This window comes from Microcaecilia unicolor, chromosome 10 (assembly GCF_901765095.1).
Source record: "Microcaecilia unicolor chromosome 10, aMicUni1.1, whole genome shotgun sequence".
NCBI classification, from domain to species: Eukaryota; Metazoa; Chordata; class Amphibia; order Gymnophiona; family Siphonopidae; genus Microcaecilia; species Microcaecilia unicolor.
The window spans coordinates 17,955,641-17,978,091 of NC_044040.1; the positions used below are offsets into that span (position 1 = coordinate 17,955,641).

The 22,451-nt window shown below is 45.0% G+C and overlaps 1 protein-coding gene across 1 annotated transcript in view; it reads left to right on the forward strand.

Annotated features, from left to right (window-relative positions):
* Positions 1-1,013: 1,013 nt before the first annotated feature.
* UBE2H (ubiquitin conjugating enzyme E2 H) overlaps positions 1,014-22,451 on the forward strand; it is a 140,275-nt gene continuing 118,837 nt past the window's right edge. Inside the window, exons 1-2 of the mRNA XM_030217018.1 lie at positions 1,014-1,019; positions 6,363-6,427. Of these exons, the coding sequence (XP_030072878.1) occupies positions 6,375-6,427 (53 nt within the window). The 5' untranslated portion in view covers positions 1,014-1,019; positions 6,363-6,374. The remainder of the gene's footprint in view (positions 1,020-6,362; positions 6,428-22,451) is intronic.

Consider the following 22,451-nt stretch of genomic DNA (forward strand, 5'->3'; position numbering starts at 1 on the left):
ACATGTTTGTTTACTCCTTCAAAGAATTGAAGTAAATTGGTCAGGCAAGATTACGTTGCTCCACAGCTAAGGATATATGCTAGCTGCCACCCACAGAACATGGCTGCGTGTAAGATATAATTTTCTATCCAAGAGAATTTTTCTTATCTTTTCCATGGTATTCCCCCTATTTAGTTCACTCACAGTATCCCTCTATGTCTCTGTCAAACCACAAAGCTGTAGCCTGAACATCTGGCTTCCTAGGGTCCCCTGTGTAGACTGTCACATAAACCTGTCTATGTGAGCACCTGTGGTTTTACTAGAACGTCTGTTTATTACTGTGCTTGCAACCTGCCAAACACGGCTTCTGGTTTAATTCTATAATTGTACCCTACGTCCATTTCCCATGTTCGTCTCTCTGAGTAAGTTCACACACCTTCCAGTTTACCCATTTCCTTCTTGACTCCTTCTCTTTCATACCCCTTTTGTTTCTCCCAATCAGGTCATCTTAGCACCAGGAAGTAAATCTGCTATCCAAGTCCTTCCTAATTCTCACTATAATCCGGACTCCCCGTTTAGGTTACCAGGTTGTCAGCTCCTGAATGAATTAAAAGGGAGATCTGGATTTAGCTCACGCCTTTCTCACTATTGTCCCCTCTTCTTTTTAATCTGTTCTTAAGCCCACTTGCGGCTCTTATACAATCAACTATTGCTCTGCCACCCAATCTCGGCTAAGCTCCTTAGGATCAGAAGGAATGGATCCTAAGGAGCTTAGCCGAGATTGGGTGGCAGAGCCGGTGGCGGGAGGCGGGGATGGTGGTTGGGAGGCGGGAATAGTGCTGGGCAGACTTCTACGGTCTGTGCCAGAGCCGGTGGTGGGAGGCGGGGCTGGTGGTTGGGAGGCGGGGATAGTGCTGGGCAGACTTCTACGGTCTGTGCCAGAGCCGGTGGTGGGAGGCGGGGCTGGTGGTTGGGAGGCGGGGATAGTGCTGGGCAAACTTATACGGTCTGTGCCCTGAAAAGGACAGGCACAAATCAAGGTAAGGTATACACAAAAAGTAGCACATATGAGTTTATCTTGTTGGGCAGACTGGATGGACCGTGCAGGTCTTTTTCTGCCGTCATCTACTATGTTACTATGTAACTAGTATTTCTTTCCATTTTTATGCCGATGATATCCTCTTACTTTATTCCACAAGCTCCATGAATCCTACTCTAGCCCCTCTGCAAAACTGTTTTGATTAGGTTTCTCAAGGGCTCTCAGATCACAAATTAGTACTCAACAAACAAAAGACTGAGGCCTGTTGGTTTTCTTGTAGCTTGACTATTCCTACTACTACTCTCTGTCTCTTTGGTAGTGGTACATACATTGCTCCAGTTGATTCTTTTCGGTATCTGGGAGTCATCCTAGACTCTCGCCTGACTTTCCCCCTTCATGTATCATATCTATCTAAAACTTGCTTTTTTTTTTTTTTTTCGTGTTTTGGCAACTATGTACTATAAGCTGTTAATTTGACCAGACTACTTTTCACTCTTCGGTCTTGTCCCTCCTGGTCTCTAGACTACATTACTGCAACATCATTTTCCTTGGTTGTTCACGTGCGAACATTAAGAAGCTTCAGTCAATCCAGAACGATACTGTTAAACTGATCTGTCATTCTAAAAATGACTATCATGCTACCCCCATATTGCAAAAATGTCACTGGTTACCTATTGAACAGTGAATTATATTCAAACTTCTCACACTGACGTTTCGGGCGTTTTGAGAGGAACTCTTGGCATCCTTGACTATTCCTTGTTCTCCAGTACGCTTACTTCGCTCTATCAATGACTTTCGCCTTGTACTTCCAGGTCCTTAATCAGCCCAACTTGAATTTACTCGTCACCGTGCCTTCTATTTTTCCGCCCCTTTCTTTTGGAACTCACTTCCTTTGACTGTCAGGGCTGGACCTTCATGTAAAAACTCAACTTATCTGTACCTGTTTCTCTCACCCACCCTTTATCTTCCTACCTCATAGCCTAGATGCCTATTTATCTCACAGACCTGCTGCTTTCCACCACACCATCTCCCTACCGATCTTGGTTTTACAGTTGCATTATTTTTTTCTCCCTCACATTTACAGTAGGCTAAGAACTGCACCAGATCCAGCTCCAGCAGTACAGAGGCAGTAAGGAATGCTATCCCTAGGCTCTTCCTTCTCCACTGCCCAAAGCAGGTTCCACCTGTTCTAGAAGGAAACTGCTGTTCCCAGTCTCCAGCTGACCTGTCTCTTTTGGCCTTTGTACCTCAGCCTCCTGCTGCTGTAAGTCGCCACTGCTTGGTTTACCACTTCACAGTCCTTTATTATTCATGTAGCCCAGCCCCAGTGCGGGTCTAACAGCTGTACATAAGCAAAAATTATTTGAATCCCATCTGTTTTACGTGCTAACAAATGCATGGGCTGTGAATTAAACAAAATCCCACACAGAGTAACATAGTAAATAATGGCAAGTAAAGACCTGAATGGTCCATCCAGTCTGCCCAACAGTCACACTCATTATCAATTCATAATTAAACCAACAATCAGTGGCATACCTAGCTTGGTTGCCACCTGTGGAAGCACCTCTTCCTCCAGGCTCATCAACCCCACCCTCTCTCCTCCAAGCAGTCGCTCCCCCCCCTCAGGTACTCCGTTCTGTAGATAAATCTCTCTTATCTGTCCCCTTCTCCTCTACTGCTAATTCTAGACTCCGTTCCTTTTGTCTTGTTGCACCTCACGCCTGGAATAGACTTCCCGAGCCCGTGCGTCTAGCCCCGTCCTTAGCCGTTTTCAAGTCCAAACTTAAAGCCCACCTCTTTATCACTGCTTTTGATCCCTAACCACTACTCACTTGCCCTGTCCTTTTATCCTCACCTATTTATTCCCTTACCCTTAATCGTTCTGTCTGTTTACCTGTCTTATCTAGATTGTAAGCTCTTTGAGCAGGGACTGTCTTTTTTGTGTATGGTGTACAGCGCTGCGTATGCCTTGTAGCGCTATAGAAATGATAAGTAGTAGTAGTAGTAGTTGAGATGCAGTCTACAGGCCCGAGTCTATCAGCTCTGCCAGTCCTTTATCCCCTCTGACGTCAACTTCCTGGGGCTAGGGACCGGCAGAGCCGATAGCCGTGCACACGCCTGTAGAATGCATCTCCGTGACCACTCAATCCACCCCTTACTGCCTGCACCAGGGGCGGACCGCACCCTCCGCCCTGCCTCACCCTTGGTATGTCACTGCCAACAATGAATGTGATATAAAATACTTGAAACCCCCCACCCCCAAAAAAACCAAATCAAACCAAAAATAACACACAAAAAACAAGCTATATGAAGTTGTAAATGCATAACTAACTATAACACAACACCCACCCACCTTCATTCAGAATGCCTCGTTCTATAACTGCTTGACCAGATCCTCTTGTTTTACTTGATTTCTTTATAACACCAATTGTATTCTTTACCCTGGTATGGCGATGCCATAACAGGTCTTTGTAAGCCACATTGAGCCTGCAAATAGGTGGGAAAATGTGGGATACAAATGCAATAAATAAATAAGAAATAGACAAAATATGGACATGTAAAGCTTTCAACACATGAGGACCCGATATTCAGCCGGTGGCAGGGTCTGGCAACTGGCAATGAATATCCGGATTTATTTTGGCCGCTAAAAGTTAACTGGCTATGCTGATATTCGGTGCTAACTGGTTAACTATTTAAGCAGCCTATTTTGACCCCAGCCAGTTGGGTGCTGAATATCCACAGTTTGTCACTAACCGTAATATTCAGAGGGAAATGAACAGTTATCTCCAGCTGAATATCTGCAGTTAGGTGTTTAAACACTATTTAACAAGCCAGGAGCCGTTCCTGGCCTGTTAGTTTTGAATATATGTGTGTGTGTGTGGGGGGGGGGGGGGGGGGGGGGATAAGTGTTCAAGTGTTTTCAACAGTGGGCCAAATGATCATAAATCCACCAATGTGTCAGATGCATAAATATTTTAGCCTATTGCAGCATGACATATACTCATCAAAATCTGTGAAGGGCTTCAGAAATTGTAACTTAATATCTATCATATAGCTCTGCAATGGTTAAAAATCATGTGTGCTAGTTAATTATTTATTTATTTATTATTTATTTGTATCCCACATTTTCCCACCTATTTGCAGGCTCAATGTGGTTTACATAGTACCATAATGGCGTTCGCCAATTCCGGTATAAACAGTTACACAGTGATGTTATGGTAGAATAAGGTTCATGTGGAACAGACATATTAGGGAATCATATAGAGGAAGAGTTACGTTACGTCCATTACGTTCTTTGGTTTAGTAGTGTTGCAGGGTTCAGGTATTTAAGTAGGGTCGGTAGGGTATGCTTTTTTTAACAGGTTTTAGTGATTTCCGGAAGTTTAGGTGGTTATAAGTTGTTTTCACGGCTTTTGGTAGTGCGTTCCATAGTTGTATGCTTATGTAAGAAAAACTGGATGCATAAGTTGATTTGTATTTGAGTCCTTTGCAGCTTGGGTAGTGGAGGTTTAGAAATGTTCGTGTTGATCCGGTTGTATTTCTGATTGGTAGGTCAATGAGGTCTGTCACGTATCCCGGGGCCTTGCCGTAGACATAGGAGCTGACTCTGTGGGTGCTTGAGCACCCCCAATATTGAGAAAATTCTTTGTATGTGTCCAGGGAGGGGTTATTTCCACTGGGCTTAGCACCCCCAATAATTATGAAAAGTTGGCTCCTATGGCTGTAGATAATCTTATGAACAGGGTGCAGATTTTAAAAGCAATACGCTCTTTGATTGGGAGCCAGTGCAATTTTTCACGGAGGGGCTTGGTGCTTTCGAACCGCGTTTTTCCAAATATGAGCCTGGCTGCCGTGTTTTGAGCGGTTTGAAGTTTCTTTATGAGTTGTTCTTTGCATCCCGCATAGATTCCATTGCAGTAATCTAGGTGGCCTAGTACCATTGATTGTATCAGGTTCCGAAATGTTTGCCTCGGGAAGAATGGTTTCACGCATTTGTTAGTTGTGGATTTCACGTGGCTCTCTAGTGTTAGGTTGCGGTCGATTGTAACGCTGAGGAGCTTCAGGCTGTCTGAGATGGGGAGGGTGTAGTCTGGGGTGTTTATGCTTATGGGGTTGTTGTCAGTGGCGTTCCTAGGGTGCGGCAGATCGCCGATGCGCCTTCCTCCGGGTGCAGCGCGACCCCCCCCCCCCCGGCGAAAGGACACCCCCGGGTGCATTTTTACCTGCTGGGGGGGGGGGGTGGTGCTGCGCGCCTGTCGGCTTTGCTCGTTCCATGCTCCCTCTGCCCCGGAACAAGAAGTAACCTGTTCCGGGGCAGAGGGAGCATGGAACGAGCGGAGCCGACAGGTGCGCGGCACCCACCCCCCCCCCCCAGAGGTGTGCACCCGGGGCGAATCGCCCTCCCTTTGGTACGCCACTGGTTGTTGTTCACATTGTATTGGGATGAGAGGATAAGGCAGTGTGTTTTTTAAGTGGGCCGCATCACAAGAGCAGGTGGGCTTTGTACCCTGCACGCCCCTACTTCAAAATAAAGTATCTCCTCTTTCCTCTACACATTAATTGATTTGCTTGTAAGCTCTTTGAGCAGGGACTGTCTTTCTTCTATGTTTGTGCAGCGCTGCCTACGCTTTGTAGCGCTATAAAAATGCTAAATAGTAGTAGTAGTAGTAGTAATGCAAAGGAACTTCAGAAATAAGAGGAAAATAAGCAAACGAATTGTTTTGGTTAGCAACAGGGCACACTTTGCCTGGCCTCTCTATTCACGTCAGCGGCCACCGAACCGTTTCTCTCCTCTAGACTTCTTCAGCGACCCCTCTCCAGAACACGCAAAACTCTGACCCTCGAAACCAATCACGTGACCCGCACCAGCAGCAGCAGCAACAACCCCAAGCCAGCCGGCGGCTGCCTGTCACGTCGGGCCGAGGCCCCGCCCCTTTTTTTGCGCGACTCCGACGTAACTATCGCTGACGTCACGAGCGGAGCTAGAGTGGCTGTGAGCGAGCGAGAGGGGGGCAGGAGTGCTGAGAGAGCGGCGGGGAGAGAGACGCGGAGGGACGGAGAGAGAGAGAGACAGGCTAGGCCCGGCACCGAGGGACCGGACTCTCCGGCCAGCAGCGAGGCCCAGCACGGGCGGGGGTGAGGAGCCGGGCCCCGCAGGGTCCGTCAGGCCGCGGTGTCCGTCAGCCCCTCCTCCCCCCCCTCCGGGGAGAGGGGGAGAGAGAGACGGTGAGAGCGGCGGAGGGAGACGAAGCCTGAGCAGCGGCGTCGGATTCAATATATTAAAAGAAGAGGGGGAGGGGGGGGGAGAACAAAAAGGTGGAGGGGGGGGAGAAGCAGAAAATAGAGGGGCAGAACCATGTCATCTCCCAGCCCGGGCAAGAGACGGATGGACACCGATGTGGTGAAACTGTATCCTTTCCTGGGGGGGGGTCTTGAACACAGCTGGGAATGGGCCCGGCAGGCTGCCTGCGCCTGACACGACTACTCTCTTGTGTTAGTATATTTTTAGGGAGGGAGGGGGGGGGCAGCTGGCACTGTAAAAGGTGCTTCTTATGTGTTTCCCCCCCACCCCTCGCCTTCAGCCTGATTCTGCTGTCAGTCACGGGCCAGGTGAAGGGGGCACATAGACTCCTTTTTGACAAGTCAAGAAGGGGAGGGGGCTTTTGTGTGCTGTTGTCTTTATTTTTCTTCATTTTGCTATTTTTGTTTCAAGGTGAGTTCCCAAAGGCTTTTTCTTGCTAGATGTTGCTGCCCTGATCACACTATAATAATAAAAAACCCACCAATGTTTGCAAAAAGCGGATTAAAAAAAATCCCTTTCAAAGTTATCCCCTCCCCCAACCTTTTCCTTCCAGAAGGTTTTGTTTTTATATGACTAGTCACTGCTGGCTCCTTGTGGTGTGTGTGTTTTTTTTTTGCTTCGAAAAATGTATTTTTGGTATTTGCATGTCTGTTAATAACTGTAAAAATATATTAGGGATTGATATTCAGAATTAGTTTTCAGAAGTGTTTGAAACTGTTTTTAAAGTCTTATTGTTCCCAAAGCTGTTGCACTGGAAAGTAATTTAATTCTTGGTATCTGGGATGTAAACAAATCTTTAATTCTTTCGAGTTTTTTTTTTCCTTGTAGAATTTGTTTATGCACTAGTGTGGGGGATGGATCTTGCAATAAAATTTACTGTCAGATTTTTTTTTTTTTAGAAAAAAACAAACAGGGGTTTGTTTTGAAAATTGCTCAGACGATGATGGCATCTTAACTTACTGTAGTTGTCTATAGAAGGCATCGAAATGCAAGGTGTTTTTTTTTCCTTTCAGAAACTGACACTAGTCACTATAGAGCTATTTTTATACACGTTTACAATTACATCCATAGCTTCTAACAAGCAGTATTATAGATCTCCAAGTTTTTTGAGAAGCTGCAGTTTTAATCTTAATGTTGTGAAATGTAGAAAACAATCCGGGTTCGTGTATTATCTACTTTTTGTTCCCTTTTGAAAATCAGTTTGCATCTACAATTAATTATTGTTTGGGACAAGACAGAGGCCTAGTTTAAAATGACTCTAATCCTGTTTGTTCGGTTAATCACAGTAGGCTTTTTTTGTGTGTGTGTTAAAAATCAAGGCCCAGTCTAAGGTTGACACCCTTTCCAAGCAGGGTTTAGACTATAATTTTCCCTTTTAAACAAAAGAAATCTGGAATTGTTCTTGCAGTGATGTGGTCGCAAATGTGTGCAAAGAAATATTTTGAGCCTGCAATTTGTTTTTTTTGAGGGTGTACTGGAAGTTAAAGTTTGAAAGCTCTTGTTTATAAAGTGTCTTTTTGCTCCCCTTGTCTTTTTTTTTTTTTTTTTCCTGGTAAGGCCTAGTCTCTCGGTTTCTTTCTGTGCCTTGGAGAGAGAGGCCTTGTGTGTTTATATTTCTGGCTTTGCTTGGTTAACCCTGTGCTGCTTTTGATTTTATGTCTCCGGTTGTGGGCTGCTGGGGGCGAGTCTATAGGAATGTCTGGGTTTGCTCCCATACAATCTGATGCCTTTTTTTGTGTGTGTGTGCTTCCATTTTTTTTCCTCATTTCTCCCTTCGTACAGTTCCTTCATACTTAATGCAATAGTCTGTAGCATTTGTGAATTAGTAAAGGTTCGTCGTACAGGACCTATTTATGATCAATACCAAAAATAACAAATAGCTTAGAGTGGTCTTTTTTTTTCCTTTTGTGTAACAAAATTAGCATGGAAATAATTTAGGTTGCTTATTAAATCTCTAGAATAAACCATGCCTGCAAGTAATGATGGGTCATGAGCCACGTATCTTTGGCTTTAGAAGGAAGAGCCCCTATAGCATGTTTGAACTTTAGATCGATATGAATTAACGTATTGTTTTTGTAGTGGTGTTTAACTTGTCAAGGGGAGTTAAGTATTCAGTAAGATGTTTGTCTACTGATGGCGACGTGATGATAAAGGAGCATTGGTGATTCTTCAAATGAAAGGTTGGGGCAGCCTATCTGTATATTTTTAGTGATTTACTGGAGCAAATAGCGACATAATAATGCTTGTGTTGGAGTGGAAAATTTTGTTTCCCTACCTTTTGCACTGTTTGCAAGGTTGGAGGTGCCCTGTGTAAATGAACTACTTGTTTTGGAAAGTCTTTTCAGGCAAGGCCTCGGGCAGAGTTGCTCGCCTCGGATTGGTCGCTCTGTTACTATCCGGAAACGAATTGTGGGCGGGGCCAGTCGAACAGCTGATCCACTTGGAAAGGCTACGGCAGACAGAGTTGTGCTGGGAATCAGCATGTAAAAGAAAGCAAGGGAGACAGAGTAACAGCAAGAAGGCAAAGAGAGCTGGAGGACCGACGAGGAGCTTTGAAAATAGCCTGAAACTTAAATTTGACTTTTGTATCCCTGTACATTTAATCTGAAAGCTTATGGGCCAAGGGTAATGAGCGCGTCATTAGGATTTAAAATACTGCCCTGCTTTTGTATTTGAGAGAGAAAGTAAACTGTGATTACATACTACAAATGAGCTGCTTTTATTTCTGAAATTATAGTTGTATTCCTTTATGTAGGTATGCTTTAGAGATGGTGAAGCCGGAGTACTCAGGGCAGCTCAACCATTTGAGAGAACTAGGCAGAGTGGCTTAGGGGGAGGGGGCCAACAAAGAACAGCTGTGCAATTAAAGCAAAACAGTCGGTCCAGACAGCCACAAAAACTCCAAAGAAACAGCAGGAGGTACTTTTATCAGTATGGATGGTGGGCACTTTTCAAATAGTACATTCACTCAGATCATAATTGATAAGTGGGGGGGGGGGGGGGGGGGGGGAGGAGAGACAAGAGGCCTAAAAATGAATTTGTTGGTAAAGAGGGTGGGTTGGGGGCTGTAACACAAGATTGAAAGTTTCCCTAGGACACCTAATACCTTTTGCACCAGCCTTGATGGTATATATTTTGCACTTTCAGCTCATGGCTGCTTGTATATTTAAAAAAAAGGCATAATTGTATTGCAATATTAAAACTGTTGACATTTGGCTTTTATGTTTAAGCCTTTTATAAATAGTTAAGTGCAACTAAAAGAAGTTAACATGAGTGATGCATTTCTTATGTATAGCATGAGGCATGATAGAGCGTGACAACACAGCTGATTTCAAACATGTATGACCTCCCCTATAAAAAAAAAAATTTTTTTTTAAGTTAACAGTAAAAAATAGATTGAGTTGCCTTTCAAGCCTTTTTTTTTCTGCAGGAGGATTTAAATGTTTTGCAGAAGCTAAGGAACTAAATAACTGTTAGGTCCTTTTATTAAAGTTTAGCATGTGCTAAGTGCCATGTGGTCCATAGGTACAAAGTAGCATGTGCTAAATATTGAAAATCCTAGTGTGCGTCTAAGCTTTAGTAAAACGGCCCCTGTTGGGATAGTGTTAAACAGTCAGTTTTTTTTCACAAGCTTATGGATTCCAAATTTAAGTCCTGCTATTTCTCTTTAAGGAAAATGTGGTACAGATAGCTCATTCGATGGGTAAGAGATTGTAATCTGGGCTAGCTTAATGGCTTAGAAGCAGACTATCATTTGGGGGATTTGTGAATTGGTTCCCAGACAAGAGTTGTAGGCCCTAATACTCAGAGCTTACCATGCTTGCAGTGTTTGATTTAGACTGATTGTAGCCAGTCTAGCGCACATGTTATTCAGCGTCTAATGCACAAAAAGGGTCTCCGGTGCTAACAGCTACCGATAATCCTATGCAAATGTATTACAATGAGCTTGTTATTATTAAAATGAGCATTCCGTGTGATGCACAGGAAGGAGTGCCTGCCTACCTTTAACTTTCAAAATTTTCCAGCAGGTCTGGAGCTGTCGTTGCATGAAGACAACTTCTTGGTGGATTGCATTTTTTAATAGTATCTGCATGTGTGTGTGATTTTTTTTTTTTTGTTACATTTGTACCCCGTGCTTTCCCACTCATGGCAGGCTCAATGCGGCTTACATATTATATTGTATACAGGTACTTATTTGTACCTGGGGCAATGTTAAGTGACTTGCCCAGAGTCACAAGGAGCTGCCTGTGCCTGAAGAGGGAATAGAACTCAGTTCCTCAGGACCAAAGTCCACCACCCTAACCACTAGGCCACTCCTCCACTATATGTGTGTGTCTTGCATGTAACATCTGTGTTAAAGTTCTTGAAAAAAAAAAAAGGAAACACCATGTGATGTCACTGGATGCATGCCTGCAATGTGGTTGGCCACTTGCAGAATTTCCGTGCATCTCATTTGCATGTGATTTCCTTTGAGCATTGATGACTATTTCAACTGTGGCTATAGACGAACTGTGTATTTAACGGTGACTTTTTAGCATTGTGGCCTTAGTGACCAAACTTGAACTACCTTCCTTTATTCTGGAGGGCGCTGAGGTCTGTGGCTCTAAGGACCATCACTGTAGTGAGTGGCTTAGCTAAATACATTTGGATTGGATATAAAAATAGGGGGGGAAACCCCAAGTAGTTGAGTGACAGTACATTTTTTTTTTAATTGAAGCCTAAAAGACAAAAGAACCAAAACATTAGTGATATCTTCTAGCTTTTTGGGCAATTGTGGACATTTTGGTAAGCCTCGATTTTTATTTTTTTATTTTTTACATAAGGTATAAACAAAGAAATTCCACTAAGTTGGATTGCTGCTTAGGTAATCAGCTTAAGTTTATGCAGCGATTTACGTTTTTGTAATGTGAGGATAAAATCTGGTGAAACAATAACCTGTTTCTAAGTAGTATATCGGGTTTGGCAGTGCAAACATCATTGCAGCTAATTGCAAAATAGTTTGCACTGAATTAACATGGTAGGGTAGCTGCCAAGGTGAGTAGAAACCCACCTAACCACATGGAAAAAAAGCTCAGCTGATCTGTGATGTTTGAAGATAGCACTCCCACACTGTAAATTACTGTCATGCAATATTTTTGTCTAGAAGATTTGAACCCCTTAGTGGGATTTCAGGCACCCATTATGAATATTCAGTAGAGGATTGACTCCTATATCGCATGTGTAAAAATAGTAGTTGAATAACCAAGCAATACTAGTTGTTGGGAAATCATGTTTAGTCCAAATGCACAAAGATTAAATGATTTGCTTAATTCTTAGATTTCACAACTGTGTTTTGCTATCTAGCCCAATGTTTTTCTGCCTTTTGATCTAGCAAGTACCCCCGAACACATGAAAATCCTTAAAACAAAATCAGTGATGCAGTGTAATAACCCCTCCCCCTGCCCCCCCCCAAAAAGCACAAAAAATTGGCAGGAGCTTAGTGACCCCAACACAAACCACCTAACACCACCACCTTTCACCTTTGTGCTCTTTTAAATCCCCTTTCCTTTTCCATAGGGACCCAGCACCAGCTTTTGGGAAGAGAAGAGGGCTGACCCTAGGTAAATTGTCTGCTAGCAGGAGGAGCACCAAAATAAGTTTCCCTTCCTCCTCCAATATGCACAAAAGAACAATGGGGGCATGATGATCATAGCACACAGTTTCCTGCCCTCATCTCAACAGGTAGCCACCTTCTGTCTCCCTGCGGATGGATGCTATCCCCTGCACCCAGAACTCTCCACTCATGCTCCCTCTGAGAAAATAAATTGGGGATTTTCTACTTTATTTTTTTTGTTGGGGGATCTGGAGTGCAGCAGCAAGGGTAGCAATCACTGTTGCCCTGGAGGGACCCAAGGCATGAGCACAAGGTGCAAGGGAAACTTGAACGCGCGCCGTTCACAGCCGTTGCCTTGATTTTCCCTCCTCTCATGCCATTCTCGATCCGCTTCAATCTGGCTTTCGCCCCCTACACTCGACAGAAACGGCACTATCTAAAGTCTGCAATGACCTGTTCCTTGCCAAATCCAAAGGTCACTACTCCATCCTCATCCTCCTCGACCTATCCGCTGCTTTTGACACTGTCAATCACAATTTACTTTTTGCTACACTGTCCTCATTTGGGTTCCAGGGCACTGTCCTCTCCTGGTTCTCCTCTTATCTCTCCCACCGTACCTTCAGAGTACACTCTCATGGTTCTTCCTCCATCCCCATCCCGCTCTCTGTTGGAGTTCCGTCCTTGGACCCCTTCTTTTTTCAATCTACACCTTTTCCCTGGGCTCCCTGATCTCATCTCATAGTTTCCATCATCTTTATGCTGACGACACCCAGCTTTACCTCTCCACACCAGACATCACTGCCGAAACCTAGGCCAAAGTATCGGCTTGCTTATCGGACATTGCTGCCTGGATGTCCAACCGCCACCTGAAACTGAACATGGCCAAGACCGAGCTTATTGTCTTCCCACCCAAACCCACTTCCCCTCTCCCTCCACTCTCTATCTCAGTTGATAACACCCTCATCGTCCCCATCTCATCTGCCCGCAACCTCGGAGTCATCTTTGACTCCTCCCTCCTTCTCTGTGCATATCCAGCAGATAGTCAAGACCTGTCGCTTCTTCCTCTATAACATTAGCAAAATTCGCCCTTTCCTCTCTCAGCACACCACCCGAACTCTCATCCACTCTCTCATTACCTCTTGCCTTGACTACTGCAACTTACTCCTCACTGGCCTCCCACTTAGCCATTTATCCCCCCTTCAGTCCATTCAGAACTCGGCTGCACGTCTTATCTTCCGCCTGGACCGATATACTCGTATCACTCCTCTCCTCAAGTCACTTCACTGGCTTCCGATCAGGTACCGCATACAGTTCAAGCTTCTCATACTAACCTACAAATGCACTCGGTCTGCAGCCCCTCCTTACCTCTCTACCCTCATCTCCCCTTACGTTTCTACCCGTAACCTCCGCTCTCAAGATAAATCCCTCCTCTCAGTACCCTTCTCCACCACTGCCAACTCCAGGCTCTGCCCTTTCTGCCTCGCCTCACCCCATGCTTGGAATAAACTCCCTGAGCCCATACGCCAGGCCCCCTCCCTGCCCATCTTCAAATCCTTGCTCAAAGCCCACCTCTTCAATGTCGCCTTCGGCACCTAACCACTTTACCTCTATTCAGGATATCTTGACTGCCCCAACTTGACATTTCGTCCTTTAGGTTGTAAGCTCCTTTGAGCAGGGACTGTCCTTCTTTGTTAAACTGTACAGCGCTGCGTAACTCTAGTAGCGCTCTAGAAATGTTAAGTAGTAGTAGTACTCTTCCTTCCTAGGCAGCTGCATTCCCAATTTCCCAAAGCAGTGGCAGTAAAAAAAAAAAAGAATAACCAACTCTGGATGTTTGCCTCCAAGGCTATACATACCATGGTTGAGAACCCCTTCTTTAGCCTATAAATGCATTATGAAACACTTGAATATACACTGGATTAAAACCAAAACACAGGTTCAACTGTATAATGGTGGCCCTCGTCTATTCTTCTGATTCTAAAATGCCTCAAGTACTAGTATTTTTCTTTAAACTTTTTGTTGTATTTCTTATACCGCCTTGACTAATTTTAGCTCAAGACAGTGGTTTACAGTATCTATTTTTTTTCAGATATGTCTGCCCCAAAGAACTTACAGTTTAACTTCTTTTTAATCATTGCTATTCATGGAAAATGTAGTATAGATGCTGTTTTCTTTTATTTCTGATGCATAAAAATAGATTTTCCTTTTGACCTTTGTTCAAAACAAAATTTGTACTGAAAAAATTAAACTAGGGACATTGAAGGAAACATGTGGCTCCTAAACCTCTAGCTGGGAATTCTTGATGTAAACTGAGCTTTCAGGCAAAACAACATTCTGTTCTTGTTATTTCATTGCAAGGATTACAAATAACAAAGTAGAATGACTTTTTAAACTTTGATGGGTTAGCAGCTGAGGTCTGCATTTAAACTGCACTGAACCCTGGAAAGGGGATAGTAGCGGTATACAAGAATTGATTTGAAAAACGAACTTGCGGAACTATTGTTAGTAATATGTAATCTTCTAATATAATAAAATGCACCCTCAACGTTCTGAAGCCATCTGACGTCACTCCCAGGCTGAAGGGTTCGTGGATTCATGGTGGTGAAGCCATCCCACTCACAATGTCTCTTTGCCCTGCCCTCGCGTCAAACGTTATGACGTCGAGGGCGGATCTATAACAGTGAAGGGATCGCTCGAACCACCAGACCACGCCCCCAACCTCACAGATGTCACTCTGTTCCTACAACGCTGCCACTTCAACGCCCCTCCCGTCCCTCCCTCCAATTTCAACGCCCCCCCCCCCCCCGGACCCCCCCTGGCAGGAACCTGAGGACAACATGCTTTCCTGCGCAAAACATCCAACAAAGCCTCTGGCCACTACCCGCCCCAGGTCCATCACTCGCTCACCCACCGATGCTACCGCTACGCCCACAACTTCGCCGCTCTACCCGCCCCCCCTTCCTAGCAACGGACCACGCCCCCTCCAATGAACGAACACTGCCTCTCATATCGCTTCTCTTCGGGTCGACTTCCCTCCCTGTGTCCCGCCCTTCCGGAAATTACGTCACAAGAGGGCGGAACACAAGGAGGGAAGACGACCCGAAAGGAAGTGAACTGCTGGGCTGGCGAGGCGTACTGCGTGCAGCACTACACCGGAGCTTCTGTGGGACAAGAAAAAGGTTGGTGGGCCAGGGATGGAAATGGTGACCGCCGATCTCAGGGGCAGGGGCGACTGGAGAGCTCAGGGGGAGGGGCATGGATGGCCTGGCCTGCTGCGTGCAGCACTTTATAACGGGGGTAAGACGCAGGGGGGGGGCGGTGACCGGCGATCTCGGGGGCAACGGCAACCGCATAACTCGGGGAGGGCCATGGATGGGAACAGAAAGGGAATGATGGTGGACATGGGGTTCTTGGGGACAGATACCGCATGGCAGGGCAATGTAGGAGAAAAGGCAGAAAAGACAGGGAGCACTCTGGAACTGGGAGGGAGAGAGGACCCTCCAACTGTGACGGACGAAGGGATCCAGAAACAGGGACGGAGAGAGGGAGGGAGGATCTACAAACAGAGGGAAGGAGCAGGAACCTGGAGGGAGGGAGTAGGGGACCAGGAAGTGGGAAGTAGGGAGGGACCAAACCTGGAACTGGGAGGTAGGGATGACCATGGAAGGGGGGGGGGGGAAGTGGGGAGTGACAACCCTGGAACTGGATGGACCACACTGGAACTGGGAGGGAGTGGGGAGAGGGGACCCTCCCCCCACAGACTCTCATTATCACACACACACTCTCTCTCACACACACACACCCAGTCTCTCGCACACACACCCAGTCGCACTCTCTCTCTGTCACACACACACACTCGCATATTCACACTCTCTCTCTCTCTCTCATACACTCACTCTCACACACACTCTATCAGACATACACACTCTGAGGAAACACCTTCCTAGCGCCCGTTTTATTCGTTTCAGAAACGGGCCTTTTTCACTAGTTTATCTTTAAAATCGAGGGTGGCCAACGTAACGCCGATTTTTTAAAAAAGGTTCCAGAGGAGATCTGGGAAATTATAGACCAGTGAGTCTGACATCAGTGCCGGGTAAAATGGTAGAGACTATTATAAAGAACAAAATTACAGAGCATATTCAAAAGCATGAATTAATGAGACAAGGCCAACATGGATTTAGGGCCTCACCAATCTATTAAATTTCTTTGAAGGAATGAACAAACATGTGCATAAAGGTGAGCCGGTTGATACTGTGTATCTGGATTTTCAAAAGGTGTTTGACAAACTACCTCATGAAAGACTCCAGAGGAAATTGGAGAGCCATGGGATAGGAGATAGTGTCTTATTGTGGATTAAAAACTGGTTAAAAGTTAGAAAACAGAGAGTAGGGTTAAATGGTCAGTATTCTCAGTGGAGAAGGGTAGATAGTGGGGTTCATCAGGGGTCTGTGTTGGGACCGCTGCTTTTTAACATATTTATAAATGATCTAGAGATGGGAGTATCTAGTGAGGTAATTAAATTTGCTGATGACACAAAGTTATTTAAAGTCGAAAAATTACAAGAGGACCTTATGAGACTGGGCATCTAAATGGCAGATGACATTTAATGTATGCAAGTGCAAAGTGATGCATGTGGGAAAGAGGAACCCAAATTATATCTACATAATGCAAGGTTCCACGTTAGGAGTCACCGACCAAGAAAGGGATCTAGGCGTCTTCGATGATGATACGTTGAAACCCTTTGGTCAGTGTGTTGCATCGGCTAAGAAAGCAAATAGAATGTTAGGTATTATTAGGAGGGAAATGGAAAAACAAAAATGAGGGCATTATAATTTCTTTGTATCAGTCCATGGTGTGATCGCATTTAGAATATTGTGTTCAATTCTGGTTGCCACATCTCAAAAAAGATATAGTGGAATTAGAAAAGGTACAGAGAAGGGTGACGAAAATGATAAAGGGGATGGGATGACTTCCCTATGAGGAAAGGCTGAAGTGGCTATGGCTCTTCAGCTTGGAGAAAAGATGGCTGAGGGGGAGATATAATAGAGGTCTATAAAATAATGAGTGGAGTGGAAAGGGTAGATGCGATTGTTTACTCTTTCCAAAAATACTAGGACTAGGGGGCATGCGATGAAGCTACAAAATAGTAAACTTTAAACAAATCGGAGAGAAGCCAGGGTTCAAATCCCACTAATACTAGTGAGTTTGTTCAAGTCACTTAATCATCCATTACCTCAGGCACAAATTTAGATTGGTGACAGAGGTAATAAGCTGGAGGGAGGCTGTTGAAAGCTGCTACTTTAGTAAGGTAGTGGTAACAAAACTCAAGCATTTTAAGGATAGAGCAACTGATGTAATAAGGAGATGTAAACTATATAATGCGCTGTGTGTGTTACACTTGGTGCCTGATGCAGGAAGGACTTTTTGTATACATTATGCCCAATACCACACTTACTTGAATCTTGTGTTAATGATATTAGCTATTACTTTGCAACGCAGAGTATGTACAAGTCCTGAAGGTTTAGTTGTAAAATTATTATATTCAAACCATAACAATGAAGTAAACACATAAGCCGCCTATGCCTATCCTAACAGAATCCAAATTCCTGATTAAGCCAGAAAGATTCATACCCAATATTACCCCACACCTACCACCCTCCATCCCCTCTCTTCCCTTTCCTTTTTTTGACAAGCCATGGGTGGGTGAGTAAGTGAAAAATGGAAGTAGAAGGATATTCAGACAGCCACAAAGACTAAAGTCAAACATGCTACGTATTAAGAATCTGGCTGCATGCCTTCTGTGTAAGAGAGCGGTGCCCAAATAACCTCTTGGCATTCAAATTCCGCTTGTGTGATCATTGAAACCCACCAGTGAGATATCAAAGGAGGGTCAGGAAGCAACCAATGTTGAAGTATGAGGTGTGGTGAACAAAACCAATAAAACCAGTAGGAATGGGCTGCTGATGATTTCAGTGTCCAGCGGGTATTCCACAAATGAGACACATGAGCACATCGTCCGTCAAAAACATAGTAACATAGTAGATGACGGCAGAAAAAGACCTGCACAGTCCATCCAGTCTGCCCAACAAGACAACTCATGTGTGCTACTTTTTGTGTATACCCTACTTTGATTTGTACCTATGCTCTTTAGGGCACAGACCGTATAAGTCTGCCCAGCACTATCCCCGCCTCCGAACCACCGGCTCTGGCACAGACCGTATAAGTCTGCCCAGCACTATCCCCGCCTCCCACCACCGGCTCTGGCACAGACCGTATAAGTCTGCCCAGCACTATCCCTGCCTCCCAACCTCCAGTCCCGCCTCCCACCACTGGCTCTGGCACAGACCGTATAAGTCTGCCCCGCACTATCCCCGCCTCCCAACCTCCAGCCCCGCCTCCCACTACCGGCTCTGCTATCCAATCTCGGTTAAGCTCCTGATAATTTGTACAAGTTCAAAATAAGTGTCCTAAAGTGGCAGCAGATTGTCCACACTTCTGACACTGATCTGACTTCCTAAAATGAACCTGATACACTTGATGAAGAGAAATGTAGAGACTCATCACCAATTTATATTATAATTCCCAATGTAAAACGTTAGACGTGAGGGAGTAATACAGGCAAAGACTTCGCTGGAATTGATCTGCTGATATAGGAGTAGTCAAGTTTATAGTCCATTTCTGAGCAAGAGGTGTAAATTTAAAAACGGGCAGGATATCTTGGAGTAAGCTATGGTGGCAACGCAGAAGTACCTGCCACTGAGCTTCTAAACTGAACGTTTCAGAAAGAATTTCATGAACTGATAAGTAGTAGTATGAACTGTAGAGGTTAATAACTCATTCCATAGCATTCCCCAGATCAATCTACAGATGAATGGGTTACGTCTGCCTACCAGAACACCAAAGCTCTGCTATATAGGACCCTGTGTAGCAGTTTCCATGTCTGTTTTTTCTCTGTCTAGCAGGTGGATGGACATTTCCTGTGTGGCTCTGTATTGGTGCTGCCTCCTGCCCTTCCCTGGGTTGGTGAGTGTGGGGTTGAGGGTGCCCGATGGGCAATAGGGTACACCTGGTGGTGCCAGGTCTTTCCCTACCTCCCCTCCTGCCCTTGGCGCTGAGCTTTCCTGCTGGGTTTTGGATCTCCTGCTTCCTTGCATTGAGAAAAGAAAACCCCGTGGTAAACAGCAGTTTTCCCATGCAGGCACAGCTGATTACTGTGGAAGTAGTGGAGCAACTGAGCCATGGGGCAGTCTTTTTCAGCGCCTGATTATACCCTGAGCTCTTTCTCCTGGATCCTTCTGTTTCAGGGACCTGTTTTGATGGAGGATCCCTCCCCCTTTTGTCTTATGGCTTGGCTCTTGAGAGGGCAGTTTTGAGGAAACGGGGCTATTCGGACCTGGTGATTACCAGCTTGTTACATGCACAGAAGTCCTTTTCGATGACTTATGCCCGTGTGTAGAGGGCCTTTGACGCCTGGTGTGCGGAGAGAAGTGTGAATTCGACTTCTGCTTTATTCAGCCTGGTGTTGTCATTTCTGTAGGATGGTTTGCCGAAGGGGCTGGTGCTGGGGTCACTGAAGGTGCAGGTAGTGGCGCTGGCCTGCTTCCAGGGTTGGATTCAGGGTTCTTCCCTTGCATCCCACCCTCACGTGGCACGTTTTCTTTGCAGGGTGAGCCATCTTCATCCCCCTAGACATTTGGTTTGCCCAGAGTGACAGCTTAATGTGGTCCTTTGGGCCCTTCAGAGGCTGCCCTTCAAGCTGTTGACTTGGACTTTGGTGAAGGATCTTACCTAGAAATTGATGTTTCTGGTGGCAGTGGCATCGGCTCGACAAGTGTCTGAGTTGCAGACAATTTCATGTCGGGATCCTTTTCTTTGTTTACCGAGATGCAGGTCATGCTGCAGAAAATGACCTCATTCTTCCCTAAGGTGGTCTCTAGTTTCCACTTGATGCAGCTATTTGCCTTCTTTCTGTAGGGAGGATTACCCAGATGATTTTCGGGCTCTTTGCTGTCTTGACGTTTCTAGGGTGCTTTTGTGGTACCTGGAGAACACTGACTTCCGGCACTCTGATCATCTGTTTGCCTTGTTCTCTGGCTGCAGGAAGGGGAGCTTGTGTCCAAGGCTATGATTGCCTACTGGCTTGGTGAGGCCATTTCTGTAGCTTAACTCTTGGCAGGCAGGTCTCCGCCTCTCCAATTAAAGGCCCACTCTACCCGTGCCATGGCTACTTCCTTTGGGAAGGCATGTGCTGACTCTGGATGAGATTTGTTGCACGGCTATGTGCCGACTCTGTAGATGAGAGTTGTTGCTTGGCTATGTTGTCTTCTGTCCATATGTTTGCAAAGCATTACAGATTGGATATTCTAGCGTGGCACAGTGCTTCTTTTGGAGCAGCTGTGCTCTCTGTGGGGATTGTCGAGTCCCTGCCTTCTTGAGGACTGCTTTTCTGTGTTCCGTTAATCTCTGGATTGATATGGTGGACACTATGCCTGATAATTTTCTTTCTGTTAGCCCTGCAGATCAATCCAGAGGTCCGCCCACCCTCGTTTGTCTTGTAGTTTTCCGGAGGTGTCTTTTCCGTGGATGCAGCTCCTGATGAATCAGTGCTATACAGAACTGGGGGGGGGGGGGGGGGGAGCTTTGCATCCAAGGGAATATATGTATTGCTGTGAATTTGGCCGCTAGAGTTGTATCATTTGCTGTCACAGTTTGGCTTGTTGACTGGGTTTGTCTTGTTTGGCATTGCAAGAGGCAGGGGATCCTGTGGTTGGTGTCTCTGCTTTGTTATCGGCCAAACTGAAATGAAAGCAGCTTTGGTTTTCTCTCTATCTCCATCTGCTGGTAGGTAGACATAAACCATTCGTCTCTGGATTGATCTGTGGGTACTAATAGAAAATTATCAGGTAAGAAACTAATTTTTCCATAGGCAAAGTAACAATGTAATCGTGTAGCCACAAATAAGAAAAGACGCTGACAGATTACAGTCTGTACATAAGCAAAAGTACGAGGCTTCCCAGTCTCAGTAAGGCATTGAAACAGAAAGCACAAACCCTTCTACCAGGCCTGAAACATGGCAGACTTCAACCCTGGTAAAAACGCACCGTTCCCTGAATGGACAAAAAAGGGGAAAGCATACTAGATAACTTAAGGGCCTTGCATACCCAATGCCATGTCTTCCTCATTAACCTGTATATTGGATAGGATTGAAAAGACATCCCAAGGATCTTGATTGCACATGTAACACATAATTTGGATGATATGGCTTTAGCAAATACATCTCTACCTGCGTAAAAGAAAAATGAACAACATTATGAAGCTAGTCGTTAATATGTTGCATCGTAGAAGCTAATGACAACAATCTAACATTTAATCCTAATCTGCCTGTATCCCAAGGTAGATATACACGAGCAATAGCCATATGGGTCCTACGACCAGCCCACAAATATTGATTGAGCAGACTGTCAATTGCCGTTCATGCTTCTGCATAAAGACTAAGGGCAGCATTTGAAAAATATAAACCCACTTTGGAAGTAACACCATGCAGTGCAGCCCAGGATAGATAGTGGGAAAGCCCTCCAAATAGTTAGTGTGGTCTTAGTGGTAGCTAATAAAGGTTCCACATTACACATATACAATTGTGTAAGCTCTTGAGGGATGAAGATGTCTAGGTACTTAATTGGTCTATCAGCCCAGGTTAAAGGAAGGGGCCCCTTCCAAGTGTCTTGGACTTCATCTTGAATTGGCAAGGCTACAGTCTTAAGCAAGTTAAGAGTAAAGGCTGTTTGTTATAAGGGGAGATTTATATAAGTGTTGATTAGCAAATTTAGCGGTTAGATTTGGAGTTTCAGATCTATTGTAGTACATGTCAATGTCTAAGCTTCTGTTGTGTTGTTTATATGGAAAGATGGAAAAACTGAAAAATCTCAATAAAAAACATTAAAAAAAAAAAAAAAAAAAAAAGAGTAAAGGCTGAATAAAAGTGAAATTCATCCATCAAGTCCATTAGGCTTTCCAACGATGCTTGGGGACGGATCAACGTTAATAAAAGGTCGTCTGCAAAAGCCAATATGCAGACTTCACTTGGGCCCATCATGACAAAATTCAAATTCATCTCATGTTGGATAGCATGTAGGAAGAGCTCCAGGTATATTAAAAATAAAAGGGGAGGGGGCAACCCTGATGGGTACCACCCTGAATCAGGAAGGAAGCAGTCTTGGTACCATTTACCAAAACTGCAGCCATAGGGTTGGGATATAAAAGACGAATTGTCTGATAAAACCATTCCTCCAGACCAATATAACGTAAGATTTGGAACAGATATGGCCAGGCCAGCTTATCGAAGGCCTTCTCCACATCTAGTGCCACAAGCATACCCCAGTTGCTGAGTAAGTACATAAGCACCGCCCTACTGGGAAAGACCAAGGGTCCATCAAGCCCAGCATCCTGTCTCCGACAGCGGCCAATCCAGGCTTCAAAAACCCGGCAACCCCCCCCCCCCCCCAAAAAAAAAAAAAAAATGTTCAATGGACTTTGCCCTC